This window comes from Diabrotica virgifera, chromosome 8, assembly GCF_917563875.1.
Source record: "Diabrotica virgifera virgifera chromosome 8, PGI_DIABVI_V3a".
NCBI lineage: Eukaryota > Metazoa > Arthropoda > Insecta > Coleoptera > Chrysomelidae > Diabrotica > Diabrotica virgifera.
The window spans coordinates 14,192,430-14,211,365 of NC_065450.1; the positions used below are offsets into that span (position 1 = coordinate 14,192,430).

The 18,936-nt window shown below is 33.8% G+C and overlaps 1 protein-coding gene across 5 annotated transcripts in view; it reads right to left on the reverse strand.

Annotated features, from left to right (window-relative positions):
- The window catches only part of LOC114334753 (ubiquilin-1-like), a 259,274-nt gene that overhangs the window by 84,259 nt on the left and 156,079 nt on the right, over positions 1–18,936 (reverse strand). For 4 of the 5 annotated variants that reach the window (XM_050658828.1, XM_050658829.1, XM_050658825.1 and 1 more), the window contains 3 exons: positions 12,396–12,452; positions 9,113–9,156; positions 4,868–4,940 (listed from right to left, as the gene is read on the reverse strand). In XM_050658828.1, coding sequence (XP_050514785.1) covers positions 4,868–4,940; positions 9,113–9,156; positions 12,396–12,452 — 174 coding nt within the window. The remainder of the gene's footprint in view (positions 1–4,867; positions 4,941–9,112; positions 9,157–12,395; positions 12,453–18,936) is intronic. The other variant, XM_050658830.1, reaches the window with a different exon arrangement.

An 18,936-nucleotide genomic window follows, 5' to 3' on the forward strand; every position in this document is an offset into this window, starting at 1 on the left:
CAAAATTGCAAAATTTTTCATCAAGTTATCGCGAAAAAGGATAAAAATTGAGATTCTATCTCACCGCGCGACTACTCGCGGGTTAACTGTATGTGTATTGTTTATATGATCTGTAAGTTTGATTGGTTTGAAGTGCTTCTTTATGAAAAAATTTGGTTTTATAGTAAAAAAAAGATTTTTCCAAATTTTTTTGAAAAATTTCCTTTTTTCAAAATAACTTAAAAGTATTAGTGATAAGAAAAATCTTATAGTATTTTTTTGCTATTATAAATATGCTAGTTTTATTTTGTTTTTCAATAAGACAAAAATTGTTCACACAGATGTGAACAAGTCAAATTTAGCTCAATGGTACCTCGAGCGTGAAACATTGGATATTTTAACCATTGGATAATTTAAACCATGTTTAAATTCACATCAATTTTATATGTTCTTATGACGGATTAATTTTAAAGGGTTTTTACCCAAATATTTTTTACTTTGGTGGTTAGCATGTAAGATTCAAATGAGTATAACCTATAACTTTTAAAATCGTAGTCAAAATTTTAAATATTTTGCATCATTTTATCAGGTTATACACATTTTAGGAAAACACTGATGATGATCGGTCAACCGATTGAAAACTAGTTCTGTTTGTTCTGTGATGTAGCCTTGTATAGGGATTTTAACAAATATACCTTTTATAAAGGATTTTATGGTTTTTTAACTAAAAAACTCGACAGCGTTACCTCGAGAAATTTATAGGCTAATAAAATATATTTGTGAATGTTTTGTTTCACATCAAAATAAGTTTTTTTAGGTAAATCAGTAAAAATTTGGCACCGTTGGCTTAATTTTCAATATTTTGACTTGAATTTTTTTAATACTGTTTGAATTGTATTGAAGACAATTATTGCATTTAAAAATAAAATAATTCTACAATAGTTTCAAAAACATTCACAAAAATGTGCTTGAAATGTTAGTTTTAAACCATAACCCCCCTTAAGGTATGCCTTAAAGTTAGTTAATCTTGAATAAAAAATTTTCAAAAAAAAAGAGGTTTTCCAAAATTTGTAACACAAATAAAAGATTTTCTACTACAGGGAATTATTATGCAAATTAGCCAGTATCTCGCGTTGATTTCGATAAACTTTCAACAAAAAGAAAACAGAACGAGAAGAAAGTCTTAATTTTCAAGAAACCTCTCCCAAATTACAAAGTTATTTCGTCGTCGTCTTGACTACTTTATCCGGAAAATTCATTCAAATAAAGAGCTTCGAGCTTTTCAAATTAGTACTATATTAATCCTGTTTAACTTTGTTAAGGAATTCCTTTTTCATGGAATGAGAGCTTCATTGGAGGAGGATTCGCCCTCCCTTTGAAATCGCTCATTTCCATAATTCTCAATGGCCTAAATGGACGCGTGTGTAGTTGTTTGTAAAACGTGACAGAATCAAAAATATATATTAGGTCACAAATAATCGGACTATATTTGTCAAATTCAAAATAAAATGGCCTTTACATCATTATTGTTCAATAAGTTTTTGTCTATGTATCGTATAAAAAAGGCCAAAGGTCCTTTCGATAGCAGGTTGGACGAGACTTGCAGAAAATGAAACAGATCTAAAGAAAGCCTGTCACAGGCATGAAATTATCAAAGGTTTCGTCTGTTTCGTTATCTTGATAGAAGAGGAAGAGTACAAAGAAGAGGGAAATAATCCTGTAATATCTGTATAGGGTCAGTAAGGATAATTGGAAACAGGGGTGATTGGAAACAGTACCCTACTGCTAGAAATGAAACACTGCAACAATATCACATACACAGAATTACAATTCCATCTTTGCTTATTGTATGGTATGTTATTCATTTGTTTACAAGCCAAGTGAATGTCCATTCTGTGCAACTTAAATTGTATTGTTTTTAAACACATAAATTGATTTAGAACGGTGCCAATATTTTACAAATTTTATCTGTGTATTAGATACGTATAGTGATTATACAGGGTGTCCAGAAACTCTACCGACAAACGAAGACAGGAGATTCCTTAGATAATTTTAAGATAATTTAACCCAATTCACCTAGTCCGAAAATGCTTCCTAAGGGAGCTAGGGCTCTTTGAAAATGGCGCCATGTAATTAGTTTTTCTTAAGCGTCGTTTAAACACAACGATAAGTCACAGCAACTAGTTGTGATGACAAGTTGAAACGCTGTTTAGACGCTGCGATTCAATGCGATACCACCTTCAACCCAACTCCAACTTTGATAAGTTGTGCGATGCACCGTTTACACACAATGATAAGTTGCAACAACTCGATTGACCTTAATAAGTTGTTTGATTTATCGCTGTGTTTAAACGACTCTTTAAATACCTCCAGAACGCTTCTATTTAGAAAAACGAAAATTGGTACGCGTATTTATCGTCCAGAGATAAATCTATTCCATTCACTGAAAATTTCTAGTACTGGTCAGAGGCGTCCATTTTGGGTAGGGCAACGGTTATTTTATCGCATAACTTTTTTGTCTTTAACTTTTAAGCATTTTTGACACTGGATTATTAAATTTTGAGGTATTCTAGTACTAAAAGGTCCTCTTGCTTTAAGTCGGTAGAACACACCGTTTTCTAGAAAAATCGATTTGAAAATTTTTTTGTTTTTTGAATATCAAAAAAAAAAAAAAATTCAAAAAAAACTGTTTAGAAAGACGAAAACTGGTACATTTATTTATATTCCAGAGATGAATCGATTTCATTAATTGCGAATTTCTAGTACCGCTCATAGGCGTCCGTTTTGGGTAGGTCAACAGTTATTTTATAACATAACTTTTTTGTCTTTAATTTTCAAGCATTTTTGGCACTAGATTATTAAATTATGAGGTATTCGAGTACTAAAAGTAACTCTTGCTTTAAGTAGGTAAAATACATCGTTTTTTTGAAAAAATTTTTCAATTTTTTTTCAAATGACAAAAACGAAAAACTTTCAAATCGATTTTTCTAGGAAACGGTGTGTCCTACCAACTTAAAGCAAGAGTACCTTTCAGTACTAGAATGCCTCACAATTTAATAATACAGTGTCATAAATGCTTAAAAGTTAAAGACAAAAAAGTTATGCGATAAAATAACCGTTGCCCTACCCAAAACGCACGCCTATGACCGGTACTAGAAATTCGTAATGAATGAAATCGATCCATCTCTGGAAAGTAAATAAGCATACCAATTTTCGTTTTTCTAAATAAAAGCGTTCTGGAGGTATTTATGAAAAACTAATTACATGACGCCATCTTCAAAGAGCTCTGCTCCCTTAGGAAGCGTTTTCGGACTAGGTGAATTGGGTTAAATTATCTTAAAATTATCTGAGGAATGTCCTGTCTTCGTTTGTCGGTAGAGTTTCTGGACACCCTGTATAATTTATAGCTAGTACAAGAATATTTATATTGCCTACAATGTTAATTTGAATGTTATTTACTACAAGAACTAAGTACAGTAAGTGTTCACAATTACCCTCTTAAATATTGAGTATGGCTGGGGTAAATGAAAACACCTGTTAGGGGTAAATGGAAACAATGTGAGGTAAATGGGAAACAATGTGAGGTAAATGGAAATCAATTTTTTATGTTAAGGTTACAGGTCTTGCCATTTTTAAAATGTTAGGAAGTACATACTGTAAGCGCCAGTTAACTTGGCGAGGCGCATTGCACAGTGGCTTATGGGATGATCATCAGTCTCGTTGTGCGTATTCGCTGTCGCCAAGTTAACTGGCGCTTGCAGTACGGTAGAGGGAACCAACGAAATACTCTTTGAATGATTTAAAAATGAGGTGTCAGACGTTAAAACAAAAAATAACATATGAGGCTGCTGCTTACTACAGTATTCCACATTGCGACAACTGCATAAAGGGTAGAAACATACCAACTGATACGATGGAACTAGTGTGTCTACTGCTTGGTCAGACAAAATTGAAGACCATATTGTTACATGTTTAAAAGCCTGAGATTGTCTTTACTCTTACCCCATTTTTTAGTTTTTTCTTAAAATTTCTGGGGTAAATGAAAACTTTGAATATCTTATTTTTTGCGACTTTTTCTTACTAGTTTCCAAGACATTCTACTGTAGACTTATCATATAATAGCCTAAAGCTTTTATTTTATTATAATGTAAAACAGTATATTTTTAAATGAATTTCAAATGCTTAGATGTCATGATATTTCAAACAGTGTTTCCAATTACCCTGACTGATCCAAATCACAAACATTTATTAAAAATCATTTATAAAAGGTATATTCAAGACCCTTTCGAGCTACATCACAGAAAGTTTTCGGAATGATAATTCCATCATCAGTGATGCTTACAAGATATACCTACATGGTTGAGCCACTAGAAATATCTGGGACCAAAACATTTATATTTTACATGGTGCTAAGTTATTATAATGTTACATTGTTACAGTTAACATTATGTGATGTTTGAACTTTTACGTGTTTTTACATCATGGCAAAGCAGTAATCTTTGTTGTTATGAGATAAGCAAAACAGATCTAAAATTAATGTTACTGCAGTTCAAATAAGAAACAGAAGAGGACCAATCTCATTTGTCGAAAATGTGATGTAGCATTGTTTTTCTATATCCCAGAAATGAAGTTTGAAATTAATTTTTTCCACTTTTACATTGTTTTTTTCATTTTTTACGTTTGTTTTAGTGTGTAGATGTAGTGGTAGAAATCTTTACCAGTGATGTTAAGCTATAAGCAGTGTAGTAGCTGATGGTAAATGCTCAGGCGACCACTGGTAGCAATATTTACCACCCACAAAAGAAGAAATTTAAGATAATTGTTGTTTTTTTTCTATGAGTTAAAAAATCTAGGACCAAAAGTAAGCCTATTAAAATATTTTACTTACCGCTTCAAGTTTGGGTATTACGTCTTGGACGATGTTGCAGACGGAGTCCATGTCTGAAGATAGGGTTAAAATCCTGTAAAATAGTTACTTTTAATATAGGTTATGATTATTTTCTGAAAATGAGGAACGGATCCTCACATATACTGAAGTTCCAAACTTATTGACTCTACATCTTAAGCTGAGAATATTACTCCCTTTTGATTGATCATGTTTTGACAATACAATTTTGAGGAAATATGTATAACAGTATATACTCGGTACTTTACTCTAGGTGTTCTAGTCGCAAATAATTGTTGTAGTTCTTTTGTGTCGTCTATTTTAATATTTCCCAAAGGTAGCCTTTTATGCTGTCAATGTTGTGGCTTAGATAAGGACATTAGACTCCTTATACCACTCATCGGTGATGCTACATTTATTCTTGGAGTTCTAGGATCGCACAATACTAGCTTTCCAGAGATTTCAAAACAGTAAAATATGCATATTTAATTATGATTGGTAATACAATCTTCTTCTTTCTCAACCAGTTTCCCATGTACTCCTGTCCCAATAGCTTTCATCTTTCTCTACCTTCCGCCAATCTAATTGACTGTTGCCATCTCTTGAAGTACTTTAGTCTCTAACTACCGGTGCAACAAAATCTCTCATCAATATAGCTTTTATAAGAACCACGTTGATCCAAACAACATTTATGACAAATGGAACTCACGGAACCAACTCATCGAGCATAGACTTTTATTGTGTAATGGTAATCCTCCACATTTTGGTACTACGTAAATACTGTAGTTTTATTAAGTAAGCATGGATATGAAAATAAACTTTTCAATCAATATAGAACTTAATGCAGTATCTAAATCATCTGCATTGGCAGTTCTTGGTAAATGACCTCTTCTTTTAAATTTCTTTCCTTTACTTTCTCCGTTATTATATTACGTCATGCAACTGGTCTTTTTCGGTTTAATTTTAACTTACCACAAAAAATAAGGCTACTTCAAAAGAACAATCAAGTTACACATCCATATCACGAATACTAAAAATTGAGGAATTTTATTGTTGAATCTATTATTTTTGGTCTCAGTAAGTTTGCAACTTCAATATAGATAGTTTCGTAAGTTTTTTATTTTAATCAAAGTGTGGAAAGTAAAACTGTGACCAAATACAGGGCAATACTTGATGATCAATAAGGAATATAGAAATTATAAGGGTGCACCCAAAACACATTTACCGCTTCTAGCTAGTTTCCCTAATAAAATTCGTGGATAGACATTTATTCAAATCAATATAAAGGGCCGCATAGACGTACCATTATAATTGAACTGTATACATGTACAAGCATAATGGAACGTGTTTTGGGTAATACTTGCACAAGTACCTACGTTAAATGTACAAGTTGTGCATGTCAGACTTGCGCAAGTGTAATTGAGCGCATGTGTGAAAGACATATACTTTGGCACCATTTGTGTACAGGTACGATATTGGTCGACATATTATATTCGGCATACTTGCCCAATAAACTTGTGCATGTATACTGTTCAAGTATACAGATACGTATATGGGGGGCCTTAACGTTTGCTTGAAATAAAAGGGTTTACGTAAAAAAATATATAGTGAAAAGTATAACGAACACAAGGAAAACAGTGAATATGACATCTAATTTACAATGATACCATTAAAAATAACTAAGAGACAGATATCAGTTGATGGTAGAAAATACTTGTGAAATAGCAAACTAATTAATGTCTTACAAGAAAGTGGTTGAATCATTCTCATTCAAGTGGGTGAACAACGATTTTTTGCCTCTCTTCATAATTGAATCAGTCGTTCCAGAAAACTGACGTGTCCAAAAAAGCAAAGTTGTGGAAAAGGACAAACAACATCTAGGGGTTGCCGGCTTTCTCTCGATACAGAAAAAATTTCTCCACTCTTTAGGTTCATTTAGAATGTTAAATCGGGTCGGGTTTTTCTTGAAACATGTGAGTCTGTATCTAAGGGTAGTAAGAATGCAAAAAAACGAAAATCAATTTTTTGGACATGTCGGGTTTCAGAAACGACCTATCATTGCTTTTTAGTTTATGATGGTTGGGTGTTTTTCGATGTTGATCTTTCGTTGAGTCCTGTTTTCTTCTTCTTGTAGTGCCTATCCGTTTCGGATGTTGGCAACCACCAAGATTTGTTGTTGTATTGAACCACATACATAGATTTTTTATTCCAGGAAATCATTAGACTCCTGGTTCTCGATTTTAGCTATTTTTATTGGTCTAGTTTTAGGTGACATATCCTGGGTTCAAATTTTATATTTAGATTATAGGTCAAATTCAAATCGAGTGGCAGAAAATTTTAAAAATGATAGCGTAGCATAGATGTTAGGATAACCGTGGTTGAAGTCGTATTCTCCAATTCTTTCAAATAACGAACTTATTCATATTCTTCGCTTATATTTCGGTGTGCGGATTTTATATTTGAATCAATGTTTTGTGTAGTCACATTATTTGTCTACGAGCCTTAAAAGACTACACCCTATAGTGTACATGCACAAAATTTGTTAAAAGTACCTTGGAATTTTTACATTTAAGTGACTTAAAAGTTTCGTATTTGTATTGTTATGATGTTGGATTAGTTTAAGCCAAATATATCCCTCTGACCGCATTAAGCATTGTTTTATTGGGATTTTAAAATGTGTAGGTGTTTTTTTTGGATGGCATATATTTAGTATAAAATTTAGTAACCTGTAAGGAAATATTAGCACAGAATTATATAATTAAAAGAAGCTTTACCATCAATAAGGCGTTACTCAATTTGAAGGTTTTACAGAAACATTTTTGACTGCTAATACTGAATATTGGCGTTTAACAATTTAAAAGACTTTATAGTACACTTAGAAGTGAAGTCACAACTATTAGAATCAAGTCCAAATTGAGTGACGTGTATTTTTTGTATGATTTGGAGACTAGTTAGGGGAACCTGTATGGCCACCTAGCAGACATTCCGGCATTAGTACTGGTTGCACCACGGTTTGGAGAGGTCGAAACAGAATTGTTAAATTATAGATTACTTTTTATGAGCAAAAAAATAACCTGTGAGCGCAAAAACTATGGGTACGACTGATATCAAAATGGTTATCTAGTTATGTACAAATTAGCAAAGCAATACGTTATTACTTGTCTAGCTTTTCTAAAAGACAGCTGGCATTTAGTCTAAGAGATTCGGTGTGTAGACAGAGTTATACACTTATTATGTATGCAGAACAATATATTACAGTATTTGTAATTAACAATTGTGCTGATCTGAAAGAAATAGTTGTTAGCATTTTTTGAATAACTTTTTATAGTGCTCATACCTAATGATGATCACTCTAACTACTATATTTAATGCAGCAGTTCCCATAAAATTTTACAAGGCACAGAATAAATAGTTTATAAGACACTGACTGTGCTGGTTAGAAATTGTTCCATCATTTGTTAGCGTTTACCATACAAAAATAGTGTTCATCTGAGCTATTGACTAAATAAATGGCAGCGTAGGTCATTTCTGTTTCACTGGACAGTTTATTGTTGAATCTCATTGTATAAAAGTTTTACAAATGAAGGAACAGCAAAGGACACCGCACACATCTTATGGAAAATATAATGTCTCTCAAGTGAAATAAAATTTACGAATACATTCGTCTCGAAATTACAAACATTTCATATCATTGCGCCAACTCTGAATTTTGATTAATAACAGCGTAAGTTGATATAAATAAATCTAAATTCAAATGGGTATGTATGTATGTGAGTTGAGAGAAAAAAGAGATTTTGTGAATCGGCACCTCATAAACCTTTCTGCTGTTATTAAGGCAGAGGCTTACTCTTATAGATAATAAAGTAGATATTTGGTCAGTCGTACAAAAGTATATAGTTCCTCTAGTCGGCTTAGCTCACTATGGGTTAAGCTGTGTTCACTAGCGACTAGACTAATAGTATTCATAAATGACAGTTTTATGGACTTAAAAATGCGACTTCGATAAACTTAATTTAAAATTTACGCCGTTATTAATCAAAATTCAGAGTTTGTACAATGATATGAAATGATTGTATTTCGAGACGAATCTATTCACGTAAATTTTATTGCATTTAAGTGATATATTTTTCGTAAAATGTGTGCGGTGTCCTTGTAAGTGTAAAATTAGCTTAAATACGGCCTAATATGCAGTGCAACCAGGGCCGGGGTGAGCACAACTAAAAAGAGATGTTGATTTAAAGTGTTTACCGTTCGGGGCCTGGGCAATCAGGGACAGTAATGGATGCTTTGTACTGTAGTTGGTGGTTGTAGTTCACGGCAAAATGGTGGAATCAGCGAGTCGGGCGGGCACAGGGTGGACATCACGGCCAAGGACAGAAGACATTAGTTAACTTTTATAGGCTGGTGGAAGAGTGCTTAGGCATGTATCTACCACCATGTCTTTGATAATTGCACATAAGCATTCCTTCCGTTAGTGGCCTCTTCTTTAAGGGAATTTCAAAATGGGTTCAAGTCTTCAAATGGCAGGGCTATTTTAATTCGACAGCGTATGTGCGATTGGTCAAATGCATGTAGGTGGTAGATCCATGAAGCACTCTAAAGCTGTAATAAAATCGGGGCGAGTACTGACAAATAGTACTTGGGTACTCTTAGTTTTATGAGCCTGTCAAGAGAAAGGGTCTTAACTATTAGTAACTAAAACAAAAAAACTAATGGTCATCAAACAATCACGTTGTAGAGAGATTTTAAAAATGAGAAAATTCATCTGGTTAATACTTTCCGGTACTTAATACAATTTCATTTGATAAAGTATTGAAACTTAATGTTTTCTTAAATTCTCACAAAATTTATTTACTCATTTATGGCATCAGTTGCAGTACCACTGCTTTCAGAAGTATATCAACATGTGTATGCCTATATATAGATTGAAGATGGGAACGAAGAATAATACTTTCTTCAATTTTTTATTTATCCACGATTTCCATATAAGCTTAAGTTAAAACACCTATTTTACAGGTTTAAACTATAGAAGTATTACAATATCTTCAAAATGGATAAATCAGTAGAGGAAAAATGTCTTCCAAGACGACGTATTGAGGGAAACAAGATATTGGATTGTGTGAACAATACCTAAATAAGAAACTGATATAATATTACAATGTAACCCTGATAACTCATACTAGACCATATCTTTAAATGCATCAAAAGATGCTTTTGGAATTAAATAAATAAAAATAAGGTCTGAAGAGTATCTTCGACAGCCAAGACACTCATTCATAAAGTCTACAGCTTGTGAGTTCCAGAAGGAACTTGAAAGCTGGCATAAGCAAAAAATGGTAATACAATATTCTGCTTGATAGGCAAAAATGCTCTAGACCTTCAGAAAACTGAACTCAAAGATAACCACATGTGTTTTCACAGGACACTGCTCACTCAGATATCATCTCCATCAAATGGGAACAATGGACATAGCAACATGAAGTTTCTGCAAAAATGCAGAACATATTGTTTGCAACTGCAGTGAAATTGTGAGAAATGAGAATGCTGAAGCAGATATTTTTGGAACCGGATTAGATTACAAGCTCTTAGAGTGATAAGAGTGTGGAAAAACAAGGGAAGGTTTATGTTTAGAATGAATAAAATAAGAAATCGAAATATAAACGGATTACGCACCCCAACTTCATTAGTGTCATAACCCTGAAATCAGACTTTTCAGGAAAGCTAAAACAAGATGTTATGTTAACTCTTCATTTTTTTCTCTGCAACTTGCTGCAGTTATCACGTTAATGAAATATTTAAAAATGAACGGTACTTACCAACCATTCACTTTCGACCACAGCGTAACGCAAACTGCCCTGTGGGCGCTTGCTAAGCTGAGAGAGCCAAAAGCGGAAATGATAATAACGAAACAGGCGCACTATGCAGATTCTAAGATAACTAGTTTACATGACATTAATCCACAATGAAGGCAACGTCTAAAAGAATGTTTTGGCCAAAAAACAGATTTTCCATTTTTTAGGGTTATGACACTATTGAAGTCAGGGTGCGGTGTATTGATACTTAGAGGAGAGATAGGTAGAATAAAAATGCTCTGTTAAAGTGACATGAATACATGTAATTTGTCTTTTGTAACTTGCTACAACATACACTTCTGGTTCTTAAGATTCTGTATATTGACCAATAGTTCTAATTTATTAGAACAAATTATGTAGATGTAGAGTAAATTTTTTGACATTTAATAAAAACTACGAGTCTTTTGTGTTTTATTAAACACGTTTGATCCAGTAATCCAAACAAACAAGGTGACTAATAATCGAACTATCAAAACACTGAATCTTCTCAGTTTTGTTAGTAACTCTCTACAACTATATTCGCAAAAAAACTAAAGAAAAAATATTGGTTAATAATAAAATTATATGGTATATATCATAATTTTTACTATTATATGACATATATATCTACAAAAACAAAAGATACTGACGTATTGAAGACAATCTATTTTGAATGTACTTACAGAATAAATTAATATAAGTAAAATAGAAGAATTCCTAGTAGAACAACGACATGAGTACCTAATGTAAACATGTACGACATGTAAAATAGCAAATCAAACAAAAAAAGTTGCTGAAAGAGTATAGCAAATATGACAAAATCAAAAGAGAAATTAACAAATTACTTGGTAGATAGAACAAAGCGCATAGTGAAGAAACATTAGATATTGGAATGAGAACTTCGTTATCAATGGACACTTTGTAAGGTTGAAAATAAGATAAATATTATCTAAACAAATTGTTTCTAAATAGGTTTTATGTATTACAGTGAAAATGTCACCGAACTTAACCACTAAGAAATTAACCATAAAGTAAATGAAAAGAGTTATGAGAACGTAATAAATAACGTACTTTTGGACGTAAAGGAAAAACGATTCGATGAGAAAAGAGGTATAGCTGCTATCAATGTTACAGATGTTATTACTGACGAAGCCAACTTGGTTCAGCGAATAAACTGATTGATTTTGTTATTAAAAAAAGTTTTATAAACTTCTGGAAGTGCTCAGTTCGTGATTGCATCCTTTTGCTTTCTGTCTTTTTTGTGTTCATCGAATTTTGTTATTGGTCAAGATCGCGGAGAGATACGTGAAAAGAATTTGCATTACATAATTTATCTTTAAACTAGAAAAAACTTGTGGAAACTATAAATAATAATCTTTTGGAAATGAATGTACATATATAAGCAAAGTAGGACAGATAAAAATACGCTTCTATCAGTTTAAAAATATTTTGGCAACTTGTGTTTGCGAATGCTACTTGTTCGGGTTTATAAAAAGGCTGTAGGATCAAGAAATTTACTTTGTTTTTAGTTAAATCATAGTTTATTATCTGAACCAAGATATAAGGTAGTTAGTTCGTTTATCCCTATCGAATGGAATAAGGAAGACCAATAGTTGCGAACTCCTATTTAATCCCTGCCCGTTTACTGGGTCTTTAGCAAAAACTCTGATCAGAGATACCTCATCGAATTCAATACTGACCTGGCTTCTCAGTTTGGTGATGTTTGATCCTCCCTTGCCAATAATTGAACCGGCAACCTGAAACAGAAAGTATTTAGTTCTCCTGTTTTGTGTTTAGCCAAGTTATAACGAATTTGGAAATTTATAATCGAAATAGGGTTGAATTAAATAGTATCGTTTACATGTTAAGAATATATTGTTGTATAGGTCTTTAAACTTTTTGATAATTTACATACTTTCTTCCGTGAAACATTTTCTCGAAAAAAATGGTAACAATTCTGATTGGGCACATGGTATGACAATAACCTTAACAAGAAATAAAAACCTTATCTTGTAAAAGGTATATTTATAAAATCCCTAAAGAGCTGTATCACAGGTTTACATGCTTTAAGCCACCAAAATGTACGGGTAAAAACCCTTATATTGATTTTAAACAGTAGGGATTACATTATGTTATCCGATTTTAAAGGATGTTAAAAATATTTCAAGATTAACCCCTGACATCACATGACATCAACCATATTGGTTGGGAAATGGTAGGAAACTACCATTATACATTAAATGAAATTTTCATACTTTTTTCCATATTTATATTCCACGTCGTGATTCAACTCTACATGGGATTACCGATCGAATTGCTGTTTTATCAATTCGATATTCATAAAAAAGTATTCAATTCGCGAAAACTAAAAATTTATACTATTTCAACTCAATTGAGTTCTGATCACATTTTCCGAATGAATAGAATAAAGAGGCCGTGATTAGCATCTGTTCGGAATTGTGCATCATGAATGGGGTATTCATGGCTGTAAAAACCAATATCTGCGAAGTTTACAGAATAAAGATATAACTGATAATCACGTCCCATAAACCGGACATTACATAAAGTTTATGTGGGACCAGTTCGGATTCTGAATTGCGATTTTAAATAAAGCTGAAATGTTTATACTATGTAGCAGATTATAAAACTGATTTGTTATTGTTTACAACATAAGTTCTTCTTCTTTTAGTGCCTATTCGTTTCGAATCATTTGGTTATCTTTTTCGTTGGCGATCATTCTGGCTATAATTATTTTATTAACTGATGCTTTAAATAGATTAGTTGTTGTTGTGGAGAATCATTTCCTCAGGTTGTTTAACCATGCTATTTTTCTTCTCCCAACTCCCCGCTTTCCGAATACTTTACCTTGAAGGATTGATTACCTTCAGTAATCTGTATTTAGTGCCGTTTCTCATTATGTGTCCGAGATATTCTAACTTTATCCTTTTAATGGTATTCATCACCTCTCTTTCTTTCCCCATTCTTCGTGATACGGTCTCGTTAGTTATCTTGTCCGTTCATGATATCCTTAAGATTCGCCTGTATAGCCACATCTCGAAAGCTTAAGTTTTTTCTCCATTGCTTCAGCGAGTGTCCAGGATTCAACTGCGTAATATAATATTGAGAAGATATAACATCGTAGGAGCCTTACTTTTATCTCTAGATTAAGGTCTTTTAAACAGTTCGGCCATGTTATTGAATGTACTCCTAGCCTTTTCTATTCTACATTTTATTTCTTGTGAGTGATCCCACTGTTGTTTACTATTGTTACAAGATAGGTATACTGTTTTACTCGGTCCACTGGTGTATTATTGATAAGTAGTTGGGCGTCTCTGATTTTATTTTTGCTGATGATCATAAATTTAGTTTATGATATATTTACTTGAAGTCCAAATCTTTCACTTACTTCATTTACTTTGTTTATTAGCTGCTGCAATATAAGCTAAGTTATGCGTACTACCATGACGATAACTGCATAAAGCTGGAATCCAACGAATATTGTTAACATAATGGGAAACTTCTTGAAAAAGTGATACTGACGTTTCAAGAGATTCAATTTATCAATTGAAACGGTCGGATGCGACTGAGCTTGTTTGAGCTAAGCCTTCTGAGACGATTCCGGAAAGAAAAGCTGGTTTTGGAGCTCTTAAAAAACATTTTTTAAGTCTGACACCATCATCAAGCGTGCATTAATTGTTGATCCCTTCAATAACTGCAATAGAACTCAAAATTAAATATTATAAAGTATTAATTTGTAAACTTAAAATTATCCTGATTTATGCGTTTTATTCACTTTGTAAAGATTTTTTTGCCGGCACTGTATATTGAACAGAAGATATGCTCGATTTTCTGATACGTTAGCTCGTAAAATATCGTATCGGGTAGATACTATTTGTACTGTATTACTTGTACATACCACTTAACTCATTGTCGCCTTTAGAAGTTGTAATATTTTGTATGAGTGCTCTCTATTTTTTCTGACTTATGTTATCTCTTTGTTTTTAGTTATCTTCATCATCCAGCCTCAAAAGTCCACTGCTGAACATAGGCATCATCCCCTTGTTTCCAACACTGCCTATCTAGTTATCTCTTAGTCTGTAATTATTATGTATTAGGTGATTATGTATTATTTAATATACTGAACGCCCAAGGGTCGCCATTTCAAGCCAATTTTAACATGAGTCATTAAAGCAGGTACCTCATTTAATGAAATTCTAAAAATTTTCAATTTCGTGAACCGTGGTAGTCCCGAGTGTCATGTCAACTTCATAAATATTATCGATTTCACTGCACTTTTCATTATTTTTTACCCTTTTCTATCTACCCTGCGTGACCCTCTTTGGGGAAATCAACATGTTTATCAGGAAACTGCAAGAATATGTCGTGAATCAGAAATGTAACGATCTGACGACACGGAATATTTCGAGAGAGGAGGGTTTGTGTTTTCGTGAAAAACGAATCGGTGTTCAATCGGCGCCAAAAATGTGCAACGTTAATTGGACTTTCAAATTTAACCATGTAGTTGTCGAAAACAAATGCTTTAGTGATACAGAGGATGATCAAAACTATTACAGCCGCTTGATAAATTTAATTAGTTTTTTTTAAAGAGACAATTATTATTGAGGTAAAAAATATAAATACAACGTCCCGGCTTACTGTTGCTTCATATATCTACAAAAGGCATTATGAAGACTATCGAAAACGTATACAGCGGAAATAACATACAGGCGAGAATTACTAACAAACTAACACAGCCGATACCAGTGGAAAGAGGCATACGTCAAGGAGATTCATTGAGCCCGTTGCTGTTTAACCTCATCATTTATGAAATTATTCATAACGTCAAAAACCTGTGTACAGAATGGGTGAAGAAATTATCTATATACTACATAGTATGCTATGCAGATGACACCATACTTATTGCAGAGAGTGAAGATGACCTTAAGAGACTTTTATATCGATTTAATATAACAGCAAGAAAGTTCAAAATGATAATATCAACAAATAAAACAAAATCTATGGTAATCTCTAAAGATCCAATAAGGTGCAAGCTGGAAGTACTAATGCACAGTTATGGCGATACAGAAGCGGAAGTTGCCCAACAAATAAACAAAGCCAACAGAATAGCAGGATGTCTTAAATACACTATCTGGCGCAACACACATCTACGGGCAGATACAAAGGCCAAGACTTATAGGACAGTAGTCAGGCCAATTATTACAGCAGACTTACACTGCGGAAATAAGACCGATAAAATAGTCCGAGATATCACAGGAAAATCATTATGGGACGAACAACGTAGCACAGACCTCAGGCAAAGCTGTAATATAGAAAACATAAATGACTGGACACTGAAAAGAAAAAAGAATGGTATAGCCATATAAGCAGAATGGGAGAAGAAAGACTCGTAAGACTCGCACGAGACAGATCACCAAACGGCCGAAGGAGTATAGGAAGGCCAAGGAAGAGATGGAGTGTCAACCTGGTTATCTGAAGAGGAGACATCCGAAGATGGAAAGGGCGCGTGCCTATTAAGGAAGCAGGAAGAAGAAGAATAGGTAAAAAATAAAAAGTTTATTTTCTTTTTTTTATTAGATTATCAACTAAACTGAAAAGACTGTGGACGCAGCAGTATGAAGCTCAGATGCTCGTTTGGTCGGTGCTGCCCTGACTAGATTAAAAGCCAAGTCATATAGTGCGTTGCAAATTATAAGAAATATGAAGACCCAAAATCTCGAATATGACAATACAGTACAACCTGCCATATCCGGACCTGTCATATCCGGACCTCCTCATATCCGGACGGTTCTGCGCCGTCCGGATCTACCGAAATCTACCGAGAAAGGCAGTCCTGCTGTTAAACAATGCACTAAAAGAATAACTAAAAGATGGCGAAATATCGACGAAACTAACTAACTATCGACGAAAGTTATTGACGGCGTTGATTACTGAAGGAGAAAACGTTTCAGAGACTAAAAGAAGTAGTGGTCTTGATATCCGGATTTTTTCATATCCGGATCGGTCTGTCGCCACATTGATCCGGATATGGCAGGTTTTACTGTATTATTATTAAGTATAATACATTCACAAAATGTCGACTTTTCTAAGGGTTTTCATCTCTGCTGTTCTTTTTGTTCTCTGTCAGATCGAATTTCTGCTGTGTATGTCATTAATCTCTTTCCCGATAGTTTTATTATGAGTTAGGAATTCCAAAAAAAAACTCATATGTATGATAAAAGTGACAATGGCGAAGATGATATCAGCAGTAAAAATTCAAAACAACTCGTCAACCCCATTTGAAATACATAGGGGGTTAAGGCAGGGAGATGCGCTGGCGTGTCAACTTTTTAATGTAGCATTAGAAAAAGTCGTACGAGACGCTAATATAGATAGCAGGGGAACAATATTTAATAGATCTGTCCAAATTCTAGAATATGCAGACGACGTGGACATTATAACAAGAACCAGAGCGAGAACTGCGGAAATCCTAACCGAGCTAGTAGCAGCAGCAGAACAAATGGGGTTACATATAAATCGAAATAAAACAAAATTCATGGCGACTAACACAAACACAAGAGCTGGAACTGTTGACGCAGATCTAATCATCAATGACCAAAACTTCGAAGCGGTCAAAGAGTTCATATATCTAGGGACATCGGTTAACCCCAATAATAACACATCAGAGGAAATAAAAAGACGAATAATATTGCAAACAGGTGTTATCATAGTCTATCAAAGCACTTAGCTAACAAACGTCTGTCTCAAAAAACTCGTATAAGGCTGTATAGAACATTGATAGTCCCCGTTCTCACATATGGATCAGAGGCATGGGCGCTAACTAAAACAGATGAATCCGCTCTGTTGATTTTTGAAAGAAAGGTGCTACGTAAGATATTCGGAGCGGTCTGTGAGAACGGAATATGGAGGCGTAGATATAACTTTGAACTGCAGGATATCTACAAGTATACGTTTGGTGGAAAAGATATTATCACTATAATTAAGCGAAACCGCCTGCAGTGGGCAGGACATGTAGCCCGGGACCCTGAATCGAACACGATAAAAAAGATTCTAACAGCGCAACCCGTGGGAATGAGAAGACGGGGTAGACCAAAGCTGAGGTGGATGGACGGGGTAACACAGGATGCCGAGAAGATCGGAGTCGGCAACTGGAAAATGCAAGCAAGGGACAGAACAGAATGGCGTAGAAAGCTTGAGAAGGTCGAGCACCAAGATGATGATGATGATGATGATTTTTATTCACATCTTCTATAACTCAATTGTTTCCAAATCCGTAAGAAGCAAAACAATTACAGTTATCGTAAACACGTCATCCCAAGATTTTTTACAAACCTTATTGCCTGAAGGATGTAGATGTAGAGATCTGTCGCAAAATATCACCATCTTCGATTTGTTCAAGTAAAAATTGAACTATCTTAATGCGATATTTAATGCGATATTTAATTTCACTTTGAAATTTTTAAGTCAAGTAGCTGCAGCTTTTGAGGTAGAATTACGTGAAGAAATATAATGTGAAAGATATTCAATCTTCAGTCGGTACAGTAAAAGAAGGAATATGTTCATCAGCTGTACAGTTGTCGATAAACAATAAGGCTTTTTTTCATGATGTGTTCCAAGTACCAAGGATGAGTACCAAGCCAGTAGCCATCCCTTCAAAATTTCTGGTGGCTTTTTAGACCGGGAAGTATCGTCGCCCCCGCTAGTGAAATTATTCCGATTCGATTTTTTTACACAAACTTACTCAAAAAGAGGTTCTTATAACATATCCACAGGGTGCCGGGCGGTGCCGTGGTCGAAAAATTGTTTAAACAATTTTTTTTAAACAAATTCACAAAAATAATTTTTTCATTTCGAACAATTTTTTTTTAGATAATTTGGGTCATTCTGAGCAAAAAAGGTTCCTTGTCATTTTTCTCTAAAATTGATTGTTGTCGAGTTATATGCGATTAAAAATTATTATTATGAAATTCAAAAAATAACCAAATCAAGTCTCAAACCCCTTTTTGAAGATTCTGAAGAGATTTTGACATTATTTTATTACAAAGCTGCTATTTTTAATTATTAACCATTATCGCTATAGTCCAACTGTATCGTCGTCGCCCCCATTAGCGAAACTATTTCGATTAGATTTTTTTGCACAAACTTACTCAAAAAGAGGTCCTTATAACACATCCACAGGGTGCCGGGCGGTGCCGTGGTCGAAAAATTGTTCAAACAATTTTT